Source organism: Larimichthys crocea, chromosome XXIV (genome assembly GCF_000972845.2).
Source record: "Larimichthys crocea isolate SSNF chromosome XXIV, L_crocea_2.0, whole genome shotgun sequence".
NCBI classification, from domain to species: domain Eukaryota; kingdom Metazoa; phylum Chordata; class Actinopteri; family Sciaenidae; genus Larimichthys; species Larimichthys crocea.
Window position 1 is genome coordinate 6,771,556 of NC_040034.1, and position 24,807 is coordinate 6,796,362.

Here is a 24,807-nt window from a genome sequence, read left to right on the forward strand (position 1 = left end):
CTATATCATTACATTAAAATATTCAGACTGTCTGCTCGTCTGTCAGTGAGTTTTTGTGTGAGCACACACACACACAAACACACAATGGAGCAGCTCACCCCTCTGGCAGGTTTGTGTCATCAGGGGCGGTTGAGGGAGGATGAGTGACGGACTGGTTAGTGATTTGCATGGCTCTGGTGTTTAAAAGGAGCTGCAGGTGCAGGATTCTACACACACAGATGAATGGATTCCTCTTTAAACACAGATGCTCTGGGACTGTTTGCCTCTTTTCTTATTGAAGTGCATGTGAACTGTAGGTAGCCAGTGCAGCTTTGATGATCTTCAGCCGAGTTTGTTGACTGGACATTTTTCTTTTTTGAAGCTGGAAATGCTTATTTTTATGAATATGAAGATCACACAGTCGTTTGGTGTGTGTAGTCACTTCAGATAGAGACAAAGGTAGCAGGACAGAGAAATACCTTCAGTATGGAGACATTTGTACCAGCTGGCAACTGAACCAAACATGTTTTTTGTAATGTCATCGCTGATGATTGTGCAGTTGCTTCTCTTGAGCTTAAGAGTAATTGACACCACCACAGACACATGGAGACACTGTACAGGTATTGTGCCATTTTATTCTATTTTTATCTCTCCTAACCTCATCTTTACTGTCCATTAAGTCAGCTCACTTCAACACATTTGATGTACAGTTAATGATTATTCAGTGAATGGTCTACGGTTTCATCTAAAAACCTGGGAAACCCCTCCAGCTAAAATTCTTTTGGATAATTCCAACTGTCTGTGTCTGCTTACAGTGTAGTGGGAGTGTTTATGTGTGCAGCGTTGCGTGCAATATTAAATTAACATCCACAAACAAGTACAGACAGTGGATGTGGTTAGGATTCCACAACAATTCTATACACATCAAAATATCAGGACGAACGGGGTGCATGTTTATATCATGTCTCATCAATTTTGGAGTTATTCTCCTCCATTATATCGCTCCCCAAAGCGACTCTGTCTTATTAACAGCCCCTCCTAAAAACTTATAGCTCCACCGCCACCCGAGGCTATTTCTCACACCAGGGGAGTCCGGGAATCCAGCATGCGATGACATCAATTGATTTATTAGTTTATAGCAGTTGTTCCCAACCTTTTGTGATGTGTGTCCCCTTAAAACAAAGCTGTGTCTATTTGTGACCCCTTTGGTTTAACATGGTATATATTAACCTGTGAGCATTGATCCTTTAGTCAAGGAAAAGTACTCCATTACAAGTCCTGTATTCAAACTGCTACTTAAGTAAAAAGTATGTAAGTATAATCATGATAGGTTAGATAGACAGTATGTGACTGTTGTTTATATAAAGCTCCAACTAATTATTTCATATCAAATGTGAGTAAGTGACACTCGCACAATGCCTAATTTGCTGAACCACTAGTGCAAACCTCAAGATTATTAAAAATGAATTGAAATAATGAAATAATTGCAAGGTACATAATCTGAAACACATGCCACATTTGAAAAGTCGGGACCACAAAATGTTTGACATCTTTGCATGAAAAATTATCAAAACAGGTGCCAATTAATTCTGTCAATGGACAAATCGATTGTATCATTTCAGCATTGCGCGTATAAGAGCAGTTTGATCTATAACAAGGCATTGCATTTTATAATCTTTTTATACAGTTTGTCTGCAAAAAAGTACAAAGAACTTTGGAGCCAAGTACCTCGGATCTGTACTGCCTTGGAGGCTTTTTTCCAGTTTGAATAATCTTGTAGAAAAGTCTGAACAAGACACAATTTAGATAGTGGATCATTTGTTTTCATTCTTTGCTCTCATCTCAGACCCCTCAGATTTGTTTGGTAACCTCTCTTGGGGGCCCAGACCCACCAACAACTCATTTATAGTATAGCAATTTCTGCATAAAAAGAGGTAAGAGATAAAACAATCTTCCTGACCTTTTTTATTTGCCTATTGTCTGCAGATTTGATCCCCCTGGATCTTCTGTCCTTTGTCCTAGAGAGGGACACTTCCAAACTTCTACCAGGGGTTCACATGAAGGAGGCTGACGGGGTGAGGGGGGTGCATTTCTCAAGCCCCCATACCTCTATGAGCTTTCCCTCCTCCCAGCTGCTGGTGAACTGCGACCTCTTCCCCAAAGAATTCTCAATTGTCGTGACACTAAAGTTCACTCACAGTGTATCCAAGGTACAGCATCCACATTTGTCAGAAACACCCGGTACTGAATGTCAGTGGTGGAAGAATGACTAAATACCAACCATTACCATTCCACTCTTGCCAAACATGGTGTGTCTGAGTGTTTTTCCTGTTTGCCTTTCAGAGAAATGAATACATCTTTTCCTTGTTGGAACCAAAAAAAGTAGAGAAAAGAGAGGCAGGAGACAAGAAAGATGAGAACAATAAGGGGAACATTTTGGAAAGGACTAAAGAGAGGCGGCAGAAGAGTAATGGGGAACGTGGACGGATCATCCTGGGACTGAGGTTCTCGAGAAAGCGTCTGCACTTCCTTTTTCGAGGTCACGGAGGGGTCGTGGAGCACTGGGGTTTTCGAGGCACCCGACTGGCCGATAACCGGTGGCACACTCTGGTTTTAGCCATTGGTAGCCATCATGTCAGGCTCACGGTGGACTGCAGCTCACCCCTGGAAATGTAAGTTGATCCTTTTTTTTTGTTCGTCTTGAGCGCATCTGTTCACTGGGAGGGGACACTGTCTGTCTCCCACCATGCTCTCTTCCTGTTCCCTCTGAATTCCCTCGAGGTACAGTAGATCCTTCACCACAATACAATGGCAGTACTCCAAATCTGCTCGCACCCTGCAGCCATATCATAGCCGCCTGACAGTATGTGATAAATAGTTTTTAGTGGAAACTCCCTCTGGCGTGCAGAAGGGAGGAATATCAGCACCCATACAGTGCCTATATAATACAACTCCTGTCTCAGTCCATAAAACAGAAGCAGAGCAGAGACTACTTTAATTATATACATACATACATACATACAATTAGATACGTTTAGTTCATTTATAAAAACAACTTATCTCACCTATTAGAAATAATTATGTCTTTTTATGGCAAACAGGGTTCCCTCCAAGCCTTTCCCCTCCGACCTGAACATTCAGGGGTCGAGATTTTACATTGGCAGTCGGGGGAAATGGAAAGGCTCGTATTCAGTAAGACTTACATTTCCTCATCTCTAATTTTCATACGTAATAAGGTGCTAAACCACAGTTTTCTCTGAAGCATCCCCCTTATTTGTTGCACTGTGTACAGGGTCTGTTGCGACAGCTTGTTTTGGTGCCAGGTTCGGATGCCACCCATCACATCTGCCCGTCTTCCGAACCTCACCTTTCAGTTCTGTCAGTACCACCACTTCTCTCAGATCTGTCCATCATGGGAAAGGAGGCTGACGGCCATGTGATCTCCTATGGTAACTTGCATTTTACAAGACATTTGGTACAATATGTGTGTTCCTGTGCATGTTTGTCTGCTTTTTTGACTGTCTGCTTGCCTTTGTGTTTTGATCACAAACTTTCAGAAACACAGGAGCGAGTGTCAGTGGGGTTGGAGCGGGCGTGCTCAGAGCTGTTACAAGGCCAGCTGTGGTTCAACCCGCTTAGGAAAGGCCTCTACCTCTGTGATGGTACAGTGTGGATCACCGTGCTGGAGGGTGAGGATTCGTTTCTTCAACCATCCAATCCTGAGCAAGTTTTTACTCAGCTTAAGTTGGAAATTTGACAAAATTCTCCCAATTCTCATCTACTCAGATCATAAACGACTGGACTATGTGTTGGAACACCAGGTCCTCACCACCAGCTCAGAGACACATGATGTAGAGGTACCCTTCTACTTTGTATATATAATATTTACATATATTTGGGGTCTAACACACCTACAAGAGTGACAAGATGATTACAACAATACAAAATACGTTTATTTTCCAGTCTTTTGTCTACTTTTTAAAATATTTTTCTATTCTATTTTCTATTATATTTTAGGGCCTCTATCACAGACATGCATCCTGTGACTAGTGAGTGGGAGTTTTGGTGTTTGTACACAGAACTGGCTCTGTAAATTAAGACAGGGCCACACAGAACTAAATTGTTATCCCAGCCATTCGGCCATGATAACGTTAAATTGCTTGCCCACGGACGTTCAGTTCATTTTCTAGTTTGCCAAGACATGCTGTTGTTGTGAGCTGGTATGATGGCTCTGGGAAGCTGTGTCACCTTTGCTGCATGTTAGCTGCTAAGCAGTAACTTTACTGACTGTATGTAGCTAATGTTAGTTAGTCACATTACTTGCTGTGTTGTTCTTTGCATTATATCATGGTACTGTAATGGCTTTCAATTTCAACAGAACCCCATAACCCATATTTTAGGGGTCACAGGGAAGAAAGGTTGGGAGTCACTGTTTTAGACTGAACTTGGATTTTTTTCTTGGTTCAATTTGATGATTTCTGTAGGTAGTAAGTCACCTTTCAAACAGCTGGGCTTGTGAGATCATGAAATCACAAGAATCCATCATGCCAGGCTTCAAGTTCAAGTCAAGTTCAAGTCTGAACACAGTTGTCAGCGTCCTTGTAGGAACTACTGGCAGCTATGGCATGAGCTAAAGGCTATGTGCGCATCTGGTTTGATAATAAAATGTGGCATGTGATTCTGAAGAACATTACTGAAGACTTTTCTTGATAAAAAAACATGTTTTGACCCTTCTTCTGGCTGACTTCGGACAGACTTTGGCTATGTCATGTGGTTCCTTGATGTTATTGCTCGAAGTTTTCCCTGTGTTGGACGGTGATTAATAAATGGTTCATCTGATGGCCTGGCCCGTATTTTTTGTCCAAAAAAGTCCAAACAGTTTCCAACAACCACTGCCCAGATACTGCCTCAGTCAAGTTAAGTGGAAAGGTGTCCATTCCTGAAATTGAATCTGGTCAATATTAGTTGTGGCTGATGCTTTCCTCTGTTGCAATCCGACTTTTGCCTGATTACTTTCTCAATTTAAGCTTGTGCAGCCTTGATTTACATGTCCAAAAGGTTTCTGAGTACTTTTTTCATTTTTTCAGGTGTTCCAGGTACCTGGCATAGGTCTGATGGCTGCTATGGCTCATCGGTCAACAGCCTCTGGCTCTGCTGTGTATCTGTGGAGTCAAACAGGTTTCCAGCTCTACCAGAATATCAGCACGTATGGAGCTCTGGCTTGGAGACACTTCAGCATGGGCAAGAAGGTGTGAATCAAACACGTGTACAGATCCCACCTGGTCATAATACTTTGGAGAGCTCATCTTTTCACTGTGTTTTGGTACTTTGATCTAGGTATTTCTGGTGGTGTCTAACTCTGGCAGTAGACCTGACAAGCATTTTAGCAAAGAATCAGAGACGGACTCGTCTGTGATTTACAAGTGGAGCAGAAAAAGAAAGCGGTTTGTGCGGTTCCAGACTCTGCAGACACACTGTGCACGCGACTGGGAGGCCTTTAACATCAATCAACAGACCTATCTCGCTGTGGCCAATCATAGGCAAGGTAAAAAACTTAAATATCTATCAAATGGCTACCTGTATCCTGATATGACCTTTCCACAACACTAAACTCGTCTGGTGCATTCTGGTTTGTCTTCCAGGAAATCATAATCACACTATAAATAGTGTGATATACAAATGGAACCAGTTAACGAAGTCTTTTGAGGTTCACCAGTTTCTGCTGACCACAGGGGCCTACGACTGGGAGTTCTTCACGGTCGGACCGTACCATTTTCTGGTGGTCGCAAATGCTTTTGATGGAGTGACTACTTCTGTAGACTCGGTCATCTATGTTTGGGTCAATGGAAGCTTCCAGGTGTTCCAGACAATTAAGGTATGTAGTGTACATAAAACAGCAAAAGAAAGGCGTAATTGGTTTTGTATGAGAGCTGAACTGTCACTTATTTGGGGTTTTCAACATGGTTGGAAAAATAGTACTTAAATGTAACATTTTTCTGCATGATTTCCATATGATTTATCTTCTCACCAGCTGTGCTTTGATTTCCTCTGATGAGATCTGTATCTGTGAGATGAGTATGAAAAACCACCTTGTCTGTATACACAGAAGGAAGGAGAGATAAAAGGGTAATGAAAGAGAGGTGGGAAGCAAGGAACATTTAAGACAGGGCCAAAAATAGTGCGTGTGGTTTGCTATGATTTGCTTGCGCGATAGCAGTGCTTTGACATGTGAGAGATAATGAATCATATATTTGAATCTAGCCACATTTGAGGGGAGAGTGTTGACATGTTGATAGTCACATGAGAAACCATAAGGAGATGATTTAGGGGAACTCCACATCTGGATGTGAGGATTCTTAAGAACACCTTGGGGCAGGTGGAAATTAAACATGTAAAGTAATACAGAAATGAGTGAAAATACATACATACATATGTGTTTCTCTTTCAGCCTTTTTTATTTCTATGTTCAAGCAAGCAATAGTTAAGATGAAATGCTTAGACTTTACTTACATAAAGTAGGAATCCTACATAGTCCTATATTCAAAACAGTATCATCAGTTAAATGTACTCCTCACAGAGAAAACAGAGCCTGTGAGTGATTTATTATCATATATGATATTAAAAGAAGCATTTTACTGCTGGTAGCTGTTGATGTGGAGTTACTAATAACTACTTTAAATACAGTAATTTAGCCAGTGGTTCCCAAGCTAGGAGTTAAGCTCCCTCCAAAGGATCACAAGAATAATCTAAGGGGGTCATAAAATGATTAATTACTCCCGCTACACAAATATGTATTCATTTTTAAGTGTTTTGTCTAATCTTTAGATGTGAACCTGTGATTGTGTTTCATGGTTACTGCCTCAATCCCCTCGGCCCAGGGTTAATCTTAACATTTTTGTGAATAATTTAAACCTCTTTGTCCTTCAAACTAAAACAAAACCATCTGAGAAGTTTAGAGGTTAAATATCTTATCTTTAAAAAAAAATCAATTTCTATCCTTGTAATCTGAACCATTACAAGGCGCCCCAACTAGACACTGCTTTTTACAAGAGGCCCGAAGCTAAAAATATTGAAAAAATGCATTGTATTTTATGAGTATGTTCATATGTTCTGAGTCTGAAAAGTACTCCAGTTGTCATATAAATGCAGCAGTGTAAAAAGTGTAATATTTCCTTGAACATGGGCAAGTAAAGTAAAGGTACCTTCACATTGTACTTAAGTACAGTACTTGAGTAAATATACTAAGTCTTGTTCCACCAATTTAAACACATTTTGCACACATTAAGGATGATTTCTTTCTCACTGTCAATCTAGACGTTCTGTGCCACAGACTGGGAAATGTTTCAGATTGGCAGTAGAGTCTTTTTAGCTGTTGCCAACGGACACAGACTCCATGGTAACGGACCAAGTCGATATACCATCAACTCCACAATCTACGAACTGGACATGAATGGAAAGCTGTTTGTCCGCTTCCAGGACATTGTCACCTATAGGTACAGATGTGCAAACACTGTAGTATGCCAGATGCATGTACACACAGACACACTTCCTGTGTAATAACCTGTTTGCTCCCATTTCAACCTCTCGTCATCGCCTCATACCTTTCCTGTCTCCAGTGCAGTGGACTGGGAGTTCTTCAGCCTCGGGGAGGAATATTTTCTGGTTGTTGCCAACTCCTTCAACGGAGAATCTTACTCTCTCAACAGCATTCTCTACAGGTACTCAACTTGTCAACAACACCTGTCCCAGTGTGAAATAATTCATCCATTCTGATAGCTCTCCAACTTAGTGCTGTGACATACACTGTTGTAATGTAGATTTATTTCCCTCCTGTGAGCCAGACTAGCGAAAGCATACCAGCACTTATGACACATGAGGATTCACTAGGAACTAGGAACTGGCTGACAGCTAATTTTAGTCTAGAGCCTTTGTTAAGCATATGCAAATACACATTTGGTTTGATTCCTCTTTTCGTTTGTTTTTAGGTGGCAGGGATATGAAGGCTTTGTTCCTGTTCACTGGCTCCCGACGATCGGGTGCAGTGACTGGGAATTTTTCAGCTCGAAAGGAGAATCCTATTTGATGTACTCCAGTGCCAAAGCACCTCTCTCTAAAGTGTTCAAGCTGAAAACCTACTAGGCAAAAAAAACAAAAAAACAAGTGTGTGCGGGGCTTTGTGTACCGTATTTATTTGTGTGTACATGCTGTTATTCTCTGTCTGTGTGTTCCTGTGTGAGGAAATGCTTGTAATAATGTTTGAAACGTGTGAGTGTGTTTAACTAAATGTGCCTTTATGATACTGTGCCTGTCCACAATTTACATGCAGTCAGGGCTGAAACAAGCATTAAGGTCGTGACCTTTGTATTGTTTTTGAAAATTTGTGGGATTCAACAAGCTAAGGAGGATTTCACATTCTCCACTTACACAGAAATTTCATATGGTGGGTTTTGAAGAATAATTTTGATACTTTTTAGGGCAACTATCTCTAAATCTGACAGTTAAAGCAAAGAAATATTCAATTTAATGATGAAAGGGTTGAAATTCTAGGCTCTCCTAAGGTTTTTAAACTGTATTTAGATCATCATGTAGAAAGTAAAATGTATGTAAAAATATAATTTAACAGTTAACAACTGATGTACCTCAATTAAAAGCACATATCAAGATTTTTATGAGAACTTGTTTATCTATTTGTGCGCATTGTCTGACAGAAATGAAACAATTCAATACAGTCTCTGTAAGATTTCTCTCTCTCTGTAAAAAACATTGAGTAGTAATGATATTTATCATGTTAACTGTAATGTGTGTTCTCATGGAAAACTGGACTGATAGTAACTTTTGCCTCTGACTGCATGAGTTATATATATAAAAAGCTACAGTAAATTATTGAAAATACAATAAACCAGTTTATGTGCAAGACACGAGTTGTTTGTGCATTGGGTTACCTTTTGGGGTATGTTCATTTAGAGCTTGTAGTGTTGCAACATGGGTGACAAACATAGCAAACATACCCTACGGGAAGAAAAGACTACAAAAGTTTCCATTCATGAAATAACTGACAGTACACATGCTTTTATTCAAATCATTTCATAGCTAATAAAATAACTTATTGAGGGCTTATATTTTGGCATGCAAACCTGCACACATGACCCTGTGCACATAACTGCCAACCTCTATGACTACCTGCAATTATTATTTATATCGTGGTCACTTGCTTTTGTAATATTATTTATATTATGGTCACTACTCTTGCAATAATATTATTATTTGTATCACGGTCACTTTCTTTGCAATATTTCTTACACTATGGTCACTTTACATTACAATACTCTTTTTATATATCATGCCACTTTTATCCTCAGTACTGAAGGTTGATTGTTTTTCGTGTTTATTGTGTAGGTTATACATATTTCTGTCTCTTTATTGTGTAGGTTATACATATTTCTGTCTGTTTATTGTGCTGTTTTTTTTTTGCCTTTTCTACTTTTTTCTAATTCTGTAGTGTATGCTACACTTTCCTCTGCTGCTGTAACAAGTAAATGAATAAAGGGATGAATAAAGTATCTAATCTAATCTAATCTAATACCTACAACTGTAAAACATGTAGAAGACTACAAGTCCCATGACTTCAAGATTAGACTTGTCGGAAATGTAGTTTTTATGCGGAAATGTAGTTTTTATGCCTACAAATATTGTCTATAAAACAAGATTTTTTTTTATGGCTATATCATCAAATTGACATTAAATCACTAGAATTACATCAAGATGTTTATGTGAATTTGTTAAAATCATAAAACATAACTTTTAATTATCTGAATATGAGTGCGTAACCGTTAGCCGAGCGTGAGACTACAAGTACCACAATGCACCATTTCGATTTTCTTCTCGCCAGGACGAAACATGGCTGCCTACTGCTCACCGAGGGTATTTTTATTTACGTTTGGTTTGTTAGCTGGTTTAAGACAGACAGAGGAAGGAAGACACCGTGTCGGCAGCGACAGTTACACCGTTTAACAGCCGAAGTAGCCGTTAGACGTCCGGTAAGAAGGCGCCATTGTTGCAGTCGTAGTGACACTGACCGTTAACGTGATTTTCACCGATTTTCGCTGAGCTTGTCAAGCTTTTCATCAGTGTCCGACTCCAACTGTTTAGTCTCTGTCGGCGTGCTGAGCTGTAACTGCGAGTCAAACGCATACACGTCCGGTAATAGTCGCTATGTTCAGCCCCGTGAAGTCTTCATATCTCAGAGTCAGCCCGGCCATTGTCAACAGAGAACTCGGCAAGACCAAGATGAGATAGCAAGAGGGCACACCGGAGTGTTAAACCACGACTTTACCCACGCATAACCGAGAGAGAGAGAGAGAGGGAGAGGAAAACCGACACATAATGTTTGGGAATCTTTTCGAGGAAGATGAGGAGGAAGGTTTCGCTTCGGCGTCCTCCAGAGGAAGAGTTACAAAGGGGGGAGACGAGCCACCTGCGCCCCGAGGCAGGAGCAATCTGTGCGGCATCAAGAACCAGGGGGGCACCTGCTACCTGAACTCTCTCCTCCAGACCTTGCTGTTCACCCCAGAGTTCAGAGGTATGGACAGGAGGATGATCAGGTCCACCTGTGCTGTAAATAACCAGAGTGTTGTTGTGTTTACTTCATGATTTTGGTGTGTCTTTGCAGAGGAGCTGTTCAGTTTGGGGCCAGATGAGTTAGGATGCCTGGAGGACAAAGAGAAACCAGGAGCCAAAGTAGGTGCCCTTACTCTACTTGTAACCATAGAAGTAGTTTCTTTGTGTTTCATGCTGAGGTTTTTTTTTTTTATACCTTCTTCCCCTCAGGTCAGAGTGATCCCGCTGGAGCTGCAGAGCCTGTTTGCCAGTCTGCTGCTGTCGGACCAGCAGAGCGCCTCCACCGCTAACCTCACCGGCAGTTTTGGCTGGAACAGCAGCGAGGTCTCTGTCCATTATCTTTGTCAGTGAGAAGGAGAGGGCTCAGGTTACGCTTCTCATTTCAGTGATCAATTTACCTTCCAGTCATGTTGGGAAATGCATACTTGAATCCAAAGAAGAAAAAACTGAAAACCTCATTGGAATTACATTTTCTCTGGAGGCAACTCATCTGCAGTCATGGAGAAGAAATGCATTTAGAGAGAGGGTGGGGGGGCAGACAGAAACATTTATAGAATTTGCCTCAGGACACCTTGTCCAGGTCCAGACTGTACATAGAGTGATGTGATTAAACTTGAACCTAAAACCATTAAAATGGAAAAGTGTAACTTGAGTCGTAGTTGGGAGGTAAGAGTGACGTGACTAGACAAAAATGTTGCTGAAAGTATGTCTGTGTGTGATGGGTTTAAAGTGTAGAGTGACATGTCTCTATATACTATATATACCATATTTAAAAAATGTATAGTGCATTTATAATAAAGTTACAGACATAAATATACTCTAAATGAACAAAAAAACACAGCAGATGGTGTTAAACAGAAGATTATAGATAAACATTTATGTATTAAATCAGTAGGCAACATTGTTTTTTATCTGTGCAAGTCTTATATAATTCATAGAGCACACAGGTTTTATAACTACCAAAACAACATACTATAAAAAGTGTCATTTAGTATGTAACTAGGCTGTGTTTTTTCCACGATTTGATCTTTTGTCCTCTCTCTCTCTCTCTCTCTCTCAGGGAACAAATCAGCATGATGTGCAGGAGCTGAACAGGATTCTGTTCAGTGCTTTGGAGCACTCTCTTGTGGACACCAGCGGTAGCAGTTTTATCCACCGGCTGTACCATGGTACCATCGTCAACAGCATTGTCTGCAAGGAGTGTGGTAATGTCAGCCAGAGACAGGTGTGTTTTTAATGTTGTTTTAACTGTTAAATATAGTTGGAAAGTCTTAGTAAGACTGACCATAGAGAGGTTTTCCATGATGGAATAAATCAAAATGAATCCAGTTCTGTTTTGTTTTTGTTTGTTTTGTCTTAAGGAGGACTTCCTGGACCTGACAGTGTGTGTTTGTGGCATGTCTAGCCTGGAGGATGCGTTGTGGAGCATGTTTGTAGAGGAAGAGTTGTTTGAGGGCAATAACCTGTACCGCTGTGCACAGTGCGACAGGTTGGTCACTGCTGCCAAGGTCAGTGCCAACTTTCAAACTGATACTTAACACGATAGCAAAGGTTGTAATACAGTGAACCAACTTTATATTAAACAATTGAGTTGAAAAGAGGATTAGACGTGCAGAGAACTCCCACTCTAACATAAAAATATAGCACTTTCAAGTTGTTTTTTTTAACTTCCTTTACCTTATTTTTATTCTTATTCAGTCTGCCAAGCTGAAGAAGCTTCCTCCATTCATGACTATGTCTTTGCTGAGATTCAGCTTCGACTTTGCCAAATGTGAGCGATACAAGGAGACAGGACGCTACAGTTTCCCCTTCACCATCAACCTACAGCCATTTTGTGAACAGGTAAACCAGACTTTCTTATTTGTTCATTTTTCTTGGTTTCCAGCCTTATGCTTACACTAGATGTCTTGTCTACGACATGTTCCTCCCTTACAGACTGACGGAGAGGACTCTGATTACTCCTATGAGCTGTTTTCTGTGATTATCCATAAGGGTGGCTGCTATGGTGGCCATTACCATGTCTATATCAGGGATATTGACCAGCTGGGCCAATGGGAGCCTCCGGTGAGCAAAAAATAAGAGCAAATAGGAGAATTACATTTTATTTAAAAAAGTTATACTTCAGTAGTAAATCATTGGCTTTTAATTGACAATACTCAGTTTAGCAGGTATTTCTGACCTGCTTTACTATCAGCAATGTAATGTCATTATCAGGAGGAGGAATGCAAACCCAAGACTCAGAAAAAAGTCAAGGAGGACGTCAAGAAGGAAGCATGTGAGCCAAAACTACAAGAAGATGATCCGTTGTCTGTCCTTACTGCTATTATTTCCCAGGTATAGCAACTGTAAATCTAAGAGTTTGCTTTCTTTGCTGAGTCACTTGTATAGTCATGGTTAAATAATTAGTCGCTGTTGTATTTCCTGTCCACTAGGAGCCATTAAAGAGTGTCTTGCTGGACCAGCTGGGACAGAAACTCATGGACAAGATTGGTTCATCCTGGGGCAAAAAATTCAGAAAACACTATGGCCCCATAGGAAAGGTATATTTGGCTTATTATAAGGTGTCCTTTTGGTGCTTATTCCAGTTTATTTATCATGCCAATAACTGTCATGTCTTTAACTTTTCTCTTTATTTATCATGCCAATAACTGTCATGTCTTTAACTTTTCTCTTCTGGTGTAGTTTCTGCAGTCCCACAGTGACGTTTTCATGTTGGTGTCCAGTGGTACCCGAGTGGCATTGAAGGCCAACCCACCAAGCCCTGTGACTGAACCAACCACCCAAGCAGAGCAGCCCACTAACCATGATACTTCAACACCTTTAGACCCTGGAGCTGCTGAACATCAACCAGAGCCTGAACAAGAGGTATAAGAGCAGCAGCCACATTTTAGCAGGAATTTAAGGTCTAAACTGACACTGAACACTTACTTAAAACTGTTTCTCGTCTCTCTTTCTGGTGTACATCTTGTGATTACTCTGATGCCTGTTTCTCATGGTGCTTCTTCCTGTCTGTCAGCAGGGTAGCCACTGGTTTGACCTGAACGACTCTGCGGTGACCTCCATCAGGGAGTCTGACATAGAGAAGCAGTTCCAGGGCAAAGAGAGTGCATACATGCTGTTCTACAGAAAAACACAGCTGCACAGGCCCAGTGAAGGTAAAGGACACCATGTGTTGGATCAGAAAAAGAAATACAGAAGAGGATATTAAGTGGGGTACATTTAGATTAAAGTTCGGGTTATTTTAATTGAACAATGGATCAGTTAATCGTAGGTCTAATTTTGATAAGTTTTGTCCTAAAGTTCACAGAAGTAGGTGACTTATAGGCATCTATTTAAAATGTGTTTTGTGTTTGCAGCTCTGAAAAATCCCCAATATAAAGTTCCTCTTCACCTCATCCAGATGGCTCAGGAGGAGAATATCAAACTGCAGCACATGCGGTACAGAAACAAACATACACATTCATATATTGTTATAACATTTAAGGTGTCTAATGGGTTCTGACTTAAGAGTGTAATATCTAAAAGCTCCTAAATCAGTGAGGATGAACACCCAGAAAAAATATGAAACTTACACAGATTGTTAATATCAGTCATAGCAATATAACATCAGTGTTTCTGTCGCAGTGAGGAGTTTGAAGCCACAAATAACACCGTGGAGCTACGTCTCCACCTGGCACCCAGTTACAGGCTAGAAAATGGAGCCCTGCAGCCGATCAGCAAAGAGCAGAATGGGGGCACAGCTCTGAGCTTTGACCGTAGAAAGACAGTGGGCGATCTCCGATTGGCTATTTATCAGGTAAGTTTAAAAAAACAACAACTGATAACTGTTGTGTTTTTAAAACGATGAAAGGAATAAGCTGTTTTGTTTTTTTGCATTTGTTTACATAGATGCAGGAACTATGGGAAGGGGATATGGCTCTGACTGTGGCCAAAAGTCTTCCTGCAGGTCTACACCTCTATAATACTCTTACAGGTGAGTCACTTATATGCAGAATAGCTTCAAGAGGATAGAAGACATTTTACAAATGTCATAACTAATGTTTTTGTTGTGGTATCCTTTGCAGATGACGGTGTCTCCCTGTACAGTGCAGGCATTCATACAAACTCCGACCTGTTTGTGTGGAATGGCAGAGAGGTAAGCGAAGTGTTCATCAAACCCCCTTAACTGCACAAACTGGCTTGTTTCAACTTGATAATTGCCACCTGCTCATGTGTGGGCATGATTTCGTGAGATGTGATCATTAGTGTAATTTGCACCCCCAAATTGATATGTCAATCTTCCTGCCGCTCTATTTGTTGAGCAAATTTGATACACAAAAATAACACTCAAGGGTAAGAAGACGGACTCAGCACTGTACTGTATAAGTTAGCTATCTAAAAAAACCTAATTCAATTAATTTGCAAGAATGCAGACAGTCAAGTGTAACCAAACATGTTCATTTGAGATCCCAAATGTCTGTCTCGTATCTCTTCAGGTGTGTGGTGCAACCATCCTGACTGGGGCCGAGTGGGAGCCAGTGCTGCTGACTGTAGTCCGTCCCTTCTTGGGGGAAGATGGCAATCCGGAGATGGAGGATGGGGTGGAGCTTGAAGAGGGAAGAGGAGAATTTGAAAATGGGGGGCCAGGGCTTAAAAGGGAAGCGAGAGGTTTTGCAGGTGCTGCGACTCTCGGGGAGGTGAGGGAGGCACTGGGGGAGCCTAAGGAGAGTCTCCTGTGCCAGGAGCATAAAGGAGGGAAGAAAGGAGAGCATGGGGCAGGAGAAGGAGGAGGGGCAAGTGGTTGGAGGTTGTTTCCCCCCACTGACATGCAGCGGACGCTAAAGGAGCTGTCGCTGAAAGACGGAGACGCGCTGCTGGTGCTGGAGCCACAATCGTTCGACAGCAGGTAAAATCCTCTGCAGTGTGTGCACGTGTGATTTTTCTTGAGGTGTGTGTTTTACCATGTTTCTTAACTTTGCTCAGCATGTTCGCTCTAAATGGAGATGTCGTCACCGTGACTACACCATCTGACTGCCGCTGGCTTCAGGTGGACTTTCAACCACCTGGAGGAGGAGAAGAAGGAGAAAAAGAAGAGGAGAGGAGGAAGATCAAGGTTCCAGCTACAGGAAATATGGTTAGTAATTTTTGTGCTGCTGTTTTTACTCTGCCTAGTTTGTGTGTTTGGGTCCATTTAGCATCAGATTGTAAAAAAAAATCATCATGTTTAATATCTCTTTCTTACAGCTGCTGTGTGAGGTGAAAAAGAGAGCCATAGAGGAGCTGCAGCTACAGGAGCAACTCCCAGGCAGGCTGCTCAGTGTTAAACATGTGCACCACACCATTATTTTTAACTCATTTTATACACGCAAAATCCCAGTAATAACTTTAAAAATGCAACACACAGCCTCAAAATCAAGTACATTAAAGTTAACCAATGTTATTTGTATAAAATATGCTTGATAATTCACAAGTTATTATCAGTGAAATAAGAAATAAGAGCTTGCATTAGATATCATTCACAGGCTTTCACATTTTTAGAAAAGGTACGATATCACAAAAATCACAGCCTGTTAAACTGGGCCCAATATCAGAATTTTACCAAGGTTAATATAAAAAAAATGTTGATGAATTATAAGCCCATGATTGACGACGTCAGTTGTCTCCAATTTGATTCCTGTAAAATTTTTTGTACTTGTGTTTGGGTTCATTTAAATCAGCTGTTTTTATTCTCACTGACCAGGTGCACAGTACTGCCTGAGACAGGTGGACTGCACAGGGAAACTCCTTCCTCCAGGTACTGTGTCATTTGTTACCTGGGGGTTATTTTAATGGTACAGATGACTTAAGAGCTGGAAATCCCCCTCATTTAAACAAAATATTAAGATATGCATTCCTTTTACACTGCCCCCTCATAAAATGTTTAAAGGGTACTCCCCCCCCCCCCCCCCCTCGCTTGTAATGTTTCTTCTCATCATCTCTCTTTGAAGTTTTAGAGCATATTTACTTAGTGCACTTATGTTGGTTTACCTTGACAGTGTGTGAGGAGTTGAGTGTTCGCGATGCAGGGGTGCGACTCATGACCACACTGACGCTCTGTCCGGGAAATGCCCCCAAGCCATCACAGGTGTGTCTTTTTTATTTGAAGCCTTCAATAAATCCTTTGTACCTGCAGCTGCACAGGGAAAGGTTATAGAACTTTTAAGTATTAGTAAACTTTTCCCCCATCCTATATTTTAAAGCAAATCAAGGAAAGGAGCCACGAGCGTTGAATCGTTTGACTGATGTGGATTTTCTCTTTGTGTCACAGCTTTTTTTGAACTTCTCTGTGGGCACAGCGCCATCTGCTGGCACGGAGATGAACATAATTGTGGAGAGTACTTGTACTGTCAAAGAGGTGAGGGGGAAAAATGTTAATGCACTTATTTTGTGAAACATTCATAATGTGCTTATGTTACATATGTAAAGTTTTTAAAACACTTATTCTTTGTTATTTGCAGTGTCTGAAGTCAATGCTGGACGCTGTTGGACTTGATGGTAAAGCTTCAGTTTCCTTTTGTACCTTAATGTTACTTGTGTTGCTGTTCATAAATGTGTCTGCTTTTGTAGGACTGTAATCAGACATCTTTTACTGGAGTGATTGTTGACGGTGTTGGTGCATTATCTGGTTGTTAATGTCATTTAAATGTGTCTTTGCAGGCACCTGTTGGCACTTGAGGAGGCTCGACTGGTGCGAGGAGGTTGGAGAGCCACTTATGGATGAAGTGAGTGGTGAACAACATGTCTTGCTTTAATCGAACCGTGTTTGCAGATGTCTGTTGTTTTGCTCATGCTTATAAGGTGTACTTTTTTTATTTAGTTAGTATTGGTATCATCTTAAAGCCACAATTCATTCATTCATCATCACAAATATGTGTGAAAAGTAGTGTTTGAAATATTTGACTAACTGCCAACAATCTTTTATTCTCAGGATGCTTGTCTGTCAGAGCTGAAGATAAGCAATGGAGAGACATTAATCATCACAGAAGGACACCTACCACCGAAGGTATTTCAATGTTTTTTTTTTATTTTGGTTTGAGATTCATCATATGCTATAATGTTACCCCTCCTTAGACTTTGTTGTCTCTTGTTTTCTGTCAGGGATTTCTCAAACTATCTGTGTGGCTGTATCTGGATCCAAGAAATAACTCCATGGAAAGTGATTATAATCACACTGACAGCAGCCACGCTGAGGAGCAAATGCTGGAGGCTGTGAGTGCAGGCGAAACGCACAGTCACTCACCACCTCTGTGTGCTGGCAACATGGCAGAGCTGAGAAGTGTAGGACAGGTGGAGATATCGGACGAGGCCACGCTGGAGGATCTCAAGACTCAGGTAGGATGAAGGTTAAAATTGAGTTGTTTGTACAAGTTTGGTCAGAGTTTCTGAAGTTGAAGTCTGAAGTCAAAGAAAGGAACGGGGATAAATAATCATTGTATTTACATTTGGCTGGCTACAACGTGAACTCTTGCTCAACTTTGTTTCCTACTTCTGTATCAGGTGTTGACACTGCCTGCACTTCAGGATGTGTGTGTGCCAACCTCTGCATTCATGCGTGTGTGGCTGCTTGAGGGACGGAGGCTGGCACGAATCCTCAGAGGACAACAGCTGACACTCAGGTATAAACACGTTAACAGGGTTTATGCCTTACTTTGTCTTTGACGTTGACCAGATTGTATTTATTATTGATCAATGCAGATGTTTTGAGTCATTGCTTGGTTTCATGTTTCCTCCCGATTTTAGGAAATTGAAGCTGACTAGTGGTACAGACCTCTGTGTGCAGCAGCTACTAAAAGAAGAAGATCTTGGGTAAGGTTTAGGATGTCCTTCTGATTTATACATGTTATGTAGCATCTCTCCATGATGTGAGAAAGGACTCTTCTTTCATTTTTCAGTTAAATTCTTTATGTCCTTCTGTTCCTAAGCCCTAAGGAGGTGCTGCTGAATGTTAAAATGGGAATACCAGGGGAGCGGTGTTACTACCCTGCAGAGGAGCTGGTTTGGGATGCATCCCACGACTCATCCCCTCGCTCTCTTCGCACTTGTCTGGCCTCACTTTACGGCCTCTCCCCAGACTCTCTGCTGTTGGCCAAACACCAGCCAGACAAACATACATGGGAGGAAATCTCAAACTGGGTAAGATTAGATGAGTCATTTGTTGTTTTTCTTTGGTTAGGTGTTGGTGGCATATGTATACTTCCACAATCAAACTTAGTCATTCAGTTCAGTCATTTCATCAGGAAGCCTTTTTTCTTCCATAAGCAAAAAAGGTCTCAGTATCAGATTTTGCTCATTCATTGTCACGTTATCAGTGAGTGATGTGTCATTTCTTTAACTTTCAGAGCCAGCAGGTTTCCAAAAAGAAAAAGAAGAAGAAGGCAGAATCACTGCTGGGAGCACCATTTCATCTCAAAGATGGAGACACGATCGGCATCAAGGTATTTACAAAACCCTGTTTGTTTTAGGCTGCACTTATTCTTCTGTTTTTGTTGGATTTGTTTGACAAACACTAAAATTCTTGATATTCTTCCCAGAATCTTTTGATTGACAACAACAGGGACTTTGTCACCCTGGAGGATGAGCAAGGCCAGCAGAGGCTCAGAGAGCAGGCAGAGCAACGCAGGAAAGGGTGAGACGATCATCTTATGGCTGCTGTGATTAGTACTTTAGCTGTGAAACCACTGCACTGTGTCGGTTAGTTTTGATTGTGTGACTTTTTTTATCCTTCAGTAAAATGTTTTTCCTTGTTGTGCTCCTTTCAGAGGGCAGGATGCAGGCTCTGATGGTGTTGGACCACGGAAGAAGACTGGACCAACCAAATCCAGGAAACCAGAGGTGGCACTGTCGATCAACGTTGGGGTGTTCAGATAGCATCCCGCTCCCATGGGTGCATGAACAGATCAGAACTACCTATAAAACCACATGCACACACACAGAGATGCCACGTTGCAGGACAATCCTCTTGACGTCAGTCTTGTGCCATTTCTTTTCTTTTCTATTTTTTTTTTTTTTTTTTTACTGCATTTCTCAAATATTTCAAACTCTGCTAAAATGAAAGGGTCAAGTAATTCCTTCTCCTCATCTGTCTGACATGTTGAAAGAAAGAATGAATTTTATTTTGCATTATTTCTATGCAATATTTCCAGAGTTCCTCCCTCTGTAAGCTTCCTAAATTACAAATACCATGCATGCACTTTATTTTAAAGGTCCAGTGTGTCAGATTTAGGTGGCTCTATTTACAGAATATAGCAGTAATTGAGTATAATATGCATAACTATGTTTTCATTAGTGTATAATCACCTGAATAAGAATCATTGCATTTATGTCACCTTTTTAGAAGGAGCCTCTTAAATCTACAGAAGCTGCAGGTCACAGTCTGTCGTGTTGCACTGCCATGTCTCTAGAGTAACGAACAAACCAAACACCTGCTCCAGATGGAGTTTTTAGTGCCCACCGTAGTTCCTCCTTTGACATATTTAGGTGTTGCAATCTGCAGTTACGCCCCTAGATGCCACTAAATCCTGCATGCAGGACCTTTTAATTAAACAGTTGCATTTTTACATTTTTTCTGAGGGGATATTCGAAGATGGTGTGACATTCAGAAAGACATGATTGTCTCTAATTTGTAACCTTATACTGAAAGTATCAGCTCTGAGAAGTTTCAACAGTTTCAACTGAGCGAGGTTTCTTCTGCTGGTTGTTATATACCGACACTTGTGCTAACTGGAATTTCTCTCTCATAATATTCTGTATAAATTGTAGCAATCAGGGTACAAAGTGACTTTTAACTTCCAACGTGTTAATACGTTGTCAAGCACAACAAGCCAATATAGAAGAAAATCCATCAAGAAACCGTCATTGGGTCTCGCTTGTTTTGCGTGATGCTCATGTTTCTATAAAAACCTGTCACTGTGCGCTGAAAACAAAATTGTATCTGGATCACGGGCTTGTTTTAAGGTTGATAAGGGAGAGGAGAGATAGGCCTTAATGTGGAGAAGCCTCAGTGCTGCTCTGTCCTCCCTACCTCACTCTCTGCCTCTCTCCTTCTGCCTCTGCTGCCCTCTCTGTCTTTGCCGTAATTCACAGTTTTATTTTCCTCAAACAGCCTCTGATCTATTAGTGTCAGCTACAGCTTAAAAAGTATTATGTGACACATAAGTTGATAATTTGGCACTTGATCATCTCTGCTTTTGTTTACTTCTAGTCATACTCTATAAATGGTTAGATAACTTATAACTCATCTGACGTAACTTATCTTTTATTGGACATGTTCCACACTCTTTTCGTGTTGAACATTAAGCCAGACTGTCTTCACTTTCACCCTAATCTATTATGTCAGCCTTCAAATGAAAAGCTGTATGGAGTCAATCATTGTCATGTATGACACCAGATGAATTTGCTGCTCCAGAAATATACTGTAAAACGACACATTTGAATCTTTGAATTCTCCTCGATTTAAGATCCCTGAGTTTCTGCATGAGTTTTTCATTGTTGAACATTTAATGTTTAATTTGCATGCACTATATGTGAACTTCAGGGAGGTAAAAATTGTTCTTGTAGATAATATATTTGAAAAAAAAAAGTGACAAAATAATGTTTTTACTGTATGAATTGTGATGTTTTCTATGCTGCTTGCAGGTTTTGAGGTTTTGTTTCAAGTAATCTGGCCTTGATCAGTGCTAAGTAATTTAATTTCCTTTTTTTTTTTTTTTTTTTTAAGCAGATGCAGGAAGACTGACAATATACTCGGCAATACTGAAATTTCATTTTGTATCATATGGCATTATTTACTAGTGTTATTGCTTTACATCTTTGGTGTTCTTGATGGGGACTGATCTGCTGTATTAACAGTGGACATCGGTTTGTATCTCTGTCAGACTGTATCTGCAGGAGGTATTTTATCAACAATAAAGGTATACAACTTAAAATAACAAACTTAAAGCAACATTGTGTAACTTTTCTACCATAAATTAACTGACCTGTAATCAGGTGAATGGTGTCTCTTCGCATGTAACTTTGTGCTCCAGGTACGATCACCCACGAGAAGTACGTAACATTTAGTCAAACTTGATCAAAATTTTATGGAGGAAATGTTTTCAATAAACTGCTGCCAACTATAGCTGCTGTTCGGTAACGTTAGCTCAGTTTGTTAGCTGTGCTGCCCGGACTGTGAGCTGAGAGCACCCACCGGTGTTTTGGATCACAAGGAAGAGGAAGTTTTCAGCTGTGGGACGCAGGTGTCGTGCCAGAACCGGAGTTAGACAAACGAGCAATGTAACCAGACTCAGCAGCCTCTATAGACATAAAAACAGATATATAAATAATGAATGAACCAACCTCTGCTCTGGATTGTAATCTCATTTGTCTGGTATCCTGTTGTGGCTAATCTACTTGACCCATGGTCACCATATGAAAAAACTTTAAATTACGTTAACAGCTAATGGGCTAAGAGTTAATTTAGTTAAGGTATTATCACAGTTTAGCTCTCTTATTAAAGTTAGTCTGTTAGTAACCTTAATCATTAGAAGTTACACAATTAGCATAATAACTTGCATGCAAATAAAGTATTTAATTAACACACAAATCAAACACATAAAGCTGAATAACAACACAAACCTGTGAAACTGACCAGTAAGAGATGGAGGACTGATCTGACCCTTCACCATGACACCACTGTGACATCACCTCATATACAATAAGTTAAATTAACAGCACGATTTGCAGTGACCAATCACAGCTCGAGAGGAGTCTGGAACATTCAATCAGCTTTCACGCTGCAGCTCTAGTCCCCTCCCCGTGTTAGAGCATTAATTTGGCAGACAGACACTGTTAGATTTACTGCAGGGAGAACAGAGGCTGTCTGACAGTTGAACACTGAACTGGATCAATAACATTTGCAACAATGGTTGATGCTTTCTGCGCCACATGGAAACTGGTGGACAGCCAGAACTTTGATGACTATATGAAGGCACTTGGTGAGCAAAATTTGTTTTTCATTAACTAAATAATTATTTGCAGAGTGAGCATTGTTGTCTGCTGTAGGCTGCACTTAATCTTCAGTTGTGTTTCTGTCATAGTAGTTACTTATTTTTGCTCATATTTTCAAAAAATAAGCATATTAATATTGTTTTCGAATTAGTATCCAGCATATTGCATCACTAAGTGCACTGTTTTTTTGGTGACAGGTGTCGGTTTTGCCACAAGACAAGTGGGCAATGTCACCAAACCAACAGTAGTGATCAGCCAGGATGGGGAAAAAGTGGTGGTGAAAACCCTGAGCACCTTCAGGAACACCGAGATCTCCTCCAAGCTGGGAGAGGAGTTTGAAGAGACCACGCCTGATGACCGACAGGTCAAAGTAAGCTGAGTAAAAGTCCTGGTATAAGCTTCACTGCAACATGTGCATGCTTTTTTAGCTTGAATGGTTCAAATTATACTATGTGTGTGCTTGTGCTGTGCCTGCAGTCTACTTTCACCATGGAGGGAGACAAACTGGTGCAAGTGCAAAGGTGGGACGGCAAAGAGACCAGATTTGTCAGAGAAATCAAGGATGGGAAGATGGTGATGGTAAGATTAAATAACACCCATGGCTTGATGGAATATGATATGATCCCTTACAGTGACACGTGAGAGATTTGTCTGCCTGTCATTGTGGTAGCCATTTGCTCCATAAACAGACATTCTGCTCATGTAAAACACTTGCTAGTCAAATTAGTTTGCCTCTTTGCAATGGTGCAATTACCATACGGCTCATAACTTGCTTTGCATCTAGTATACATGATTTCACAGCTGAATGTTATGTAATATAGTCTTTTGCTTTTTTCTCTCCTCTGAATCACAGACTTTGACTTTTGAGGGAGTCCAGGCAGTCCGCACATATGAGAAAGCCTAATTTACCATCTACTTGAATGAACAAATCATCCCTGCACTGTAACAAGGTTCCTCCTGTTTGTTTGTTTTTCAACCTAAAATGTTGTTTTTACTGTATGCAGTGATTTGCACTTTGATTTATTGTTGTAACTTGAGATAAATATTTTGGGGAAATCTTTTTATAAGATCTTTTATAAGAAATTCAGACTGTGAAAGGGCCTAAACTGTTTGATTCGGTGTATTAACTGTTAAAAAGGGGAAAAAATAAAGTGCTTGACTAAACTTTCTTAACGTCTCAGACTTTTCAGTCGGTGTTTGAGAGCTTCGTCAGTTCTACTTTATCTCAATAGAGCTCTCTTTTCCTATTGAGGCTGTTTTTTTTTTCCTTCCAACTTTGCAGCCCTGCTTTTCTTTTCAAATGCATCAACCTTTAAGTTGTGGGAACAGTGCTCTCCCTGTGATGGGTCAGTTCCAGGTGACAGCTGCAGGGTGACAGTGCAGGCCAGAGCCGGCCGTGCAGCAGCGGCAGCCAGTGTGACCATTGAACTCATGGGAATGAATGTCCTCTAATTACCCCCAGATGGTCAGAGATGACTAGGCACGGGCGGGGGCGGGTGATGTCACAGGCCTTGGGATAATCTGGTTTTAGTCGTGGTGTCATTACGTAGAGGCATCATTCGATGGTGTGTGGACCAACCGTGACTCAATGCTGCTGCTGGCATGACAGATGACACGATGACAACGTTGAGGAACAATTGCGTGCAGGAGAGTTTATCTCAATCCAATATAGTAGTTTTAAAAATGAAGTCTTTGTGATTTTCAGCTATTGCAAACAAGAGGACACTGTTTTAATTTTGAAGTTCCCTCATCCATCCTCCTTCTTTCCCACATTTTAAGAAGCCAAATTAAAGCCTCCCTGTCCTGCCCTGTGAGCTGTGAGCTGTGTCGAGCCTACTGAACACTGACTACAAGTGGCCATTCTTCTCATCCCAACACACAGGCTGCCAAGTTTTTGGTCACCCCTGAATAGCGTTCGACACAAAGAAACTGTGGCAACTGGAGTGGAACTCATTTGTCCGTTTCCCACTGAATTAATTTAAATTAAAATCTATCTTTATGCTCCAGTTATAGTATGCCAAAAAAAAAATGCCTCAACTCTCACAAAACCAGGCCAAATCATTTGCATAAGTATTTGGGGTAAAAGCAACTAAAAGACAAGTTCAGGCGAGTTTATAGCAGCACAATCACACTGGAAAAAAAAGGGGGTCTGGCTTATTACGTTTCACGCTGGAGAAACAGCGGGAGATGCTTTAGTGTAACTTCTTC

The 24,807-nt window shown here is 40.8% G+C and overlaps 3 protein-coding genes across 5 annotated transcripts; all 3 read left to right on the top strand.

Moving 5' to 3' along the window:
* The first annotated feature begins 169 nt into the window (after positions 1 to 169).
* LOC104931614 (thrombospondin-type laminin G domain and EAR repeat-containing protein) lies at positions 170 to 8,122 on the top strand. 2 transcript variants are annotated; one of them, XM_027275144.1, is made up of 13 exons: positions 170 to 599; positions 1,966 to 2,189; positions 2,323 to 2,651; positions 3,081 to 3,171; positions 3,272 to 3,428; positions 3,537 to 3,668; positions 3,766 to 3,836; positions 5,067 to 5,228; positions 5,317 to 5,524; positions 5,622 to 5,854; positions 7,294 to 7,472; positions 7,596 to 7,697; positions 7,965 to 8,122. In XM_027275144.1, exons 1-13 carry the CDS (start codon positions 503 to 505, stop codon positions 8,116 to 8,118), a joined length of 2,139 nt encoding a protein of 712 aa, XP_027130945.1. In that variant the 5' UTR covers positions 170 to 502; the 3' UTR covers positions 8,119 to 8,122. The 2 variants fall into 2 exon arrangements, with proteins under 2 accessions (XP_027130945.1, XP_027130946.1); XM_027275145.1 differs by having other exon boundaries at positions 7,601 to 7,697; positions 7,965 to 8,074.
* A 1,723-nt stretch (positions 8,123 to 9,845) lies between these two features.
* usp40 (ubiquitin specific peptidase 40) lies at positions 9,846 to 21,546 on the top strand. 2 transcript variants are annotated; one of them, XM_019254493.2, is made up of 31 exons: positions 9,846 to 10,558; positions 10,649 to 10,716; positions 10,807 to 10,920; positions 11,657 to 11,821; positions 11,958 to 12,104; positions 12,295 to 12,438; positions 12,532 to 12,660; positions 12,811 to 12,930; positions 13,029 to 13,136; positions 13,279 to 13,461; positions 13,613 to 13,751; positions 13,953 to 14,034; positions 14,221 to 14,392; positions 14,485 to 14,569; positions 14,661 to 14,731; positions 15,072 to 15,481; positions 15,559 to 15,709; positions 15,820 to 15,880; positions 16,316 to 16,369; positions 16,611 to 16,699; positions 16,883 to 16,969; positions 17,073 to 17,109; positions 17,272 to 17,336; positions 17,543 to 17,617; positions 17,713 to 17,946; positions 18,112 to 18,230; positions 18,355 to 18,420; positions 18,537 to 18,747; positions 18,954 to 19,049; positions 19,146 to 19,240; positions 19,374 to 21,546. In XM_019254493.2, exons 1-31 carry the CDS (start codon positions 10,363 to 10,365, stop codon positions 19,480 to 19,482), a joined length of 3,882 nt encoding a protein of 1,293 aa, XP_019110038.2. In that variant the 5' UTR covers positions 9,846 to 10,362; the 3' UTR covers positions 19,483 to 21,546. The 2 variants fall into 2 exon arrangements, with proteins under 2 accessions (XP_019110038.2, XP_010744947.3); XM_010746645.3 differs by having other exon boundaries at positions 13,616 to 13,751.
* An 885-nt stretch (positions 21,547 to 22,431) lies between these two features.
* On the top strand, positions 22,432 to 23,763 carry fabp7a (fatty acid binding protein 7, brain, a). Its single transcript, XM_010746646.3, has 4 exons — positions 22,432 to 22,586; positions 22,797 to 22,969; positions 23,077 to 23,178; positions 23,453 to 23,763. Exons 1-4 carry the CDS (start codon positions 22,514 to 22,516, stop codon positions 23,501 to 23,503), a joined length of 399 nt encoding a protein of 132 aa, XP_010744948.3. The 5' UTR covers positions 22,432 to 22,513; the 3' UTR covers positions 23,504 to 23,763.
* The last annotated feature ends 1,044 nt before the right edge of the window (positions 23,764 to 24,807 follow it).

What these genes read in the sequence shown, in the direction of transcription:
- LOC104931614 (XM_027275144.1), top strand. Translation starts at nt 503, where the DNA reads ATGTTTTTTGTAATGTCATCGCTGATGATTGTGCAGTTGCTTCTCTTG. An exon ending in TGTGGCCAATCATAGGCAAG is followed by an intron (nt 5,525 to 5,621) that starts GTAAAAAACTTA and finishes TTTGTCTTCCAG; the next exon opens with GAAATCATAATCACACTATA. An exon ending in CTCAACAGCATTCTCTACAG is followed by an intron (nt 7,698 to 7,964) that starts GTACTCAACTTG and finishes GTTTGTTTTTAG; the next exon opens with GTGGCAGGGATATGAAGGCT.
- usp40 (XM_019254493.2), top strand. Translation starts at nt 10,363, where the DNA reads ATGTTTGGGAATCTTTTCGAGGAAGATGAGGAGGAAGGTTTCGCTTCG. An exon ending in GTTCACCCCAGAGTTCAGAG is followed by an intron (nt 10,559 to 10,648) that starts GTATGGACAGGA and finishes GTGTCTTTGCAG; the next exon opens with AGGAGCTGTTCAGTTTGGGG. An exon ending in GCTGCACAGGCCCAGTGAAG is followed by an intron (nt 13,752 to 13,952) that starts GTAAAGGACACC and finishes TTGTGTTTGCAG; the next exon opens with CTCTGAAAAATCCCCAATAT.
- fabp7a (XM_010746646.3), top strand. Translation starts at nt 22,514, where the DNA reads ATGGTTGATGCTTTCTGCGCCACATGGAAACTGGTGGACAGCCAGAAC. An exon ending in TGACTATATGAAGGCACTTG is followed by an intron (nt 22,587 to 22,796) that starts GTGAGCAAAATT and finishes TTTTGGTGACAG; the next exon opens with GTGTCGGTTTTGCCACAAGA. An exon ending in AGGATGGGAAGATGGTGATG is followed by an intron (nt 23,179 to 23,452) that starts GTAAGATTAAAT and finishes TCTGAATCACAG; the next exon opens with ACTTTGACTTTTGAGGGAGT.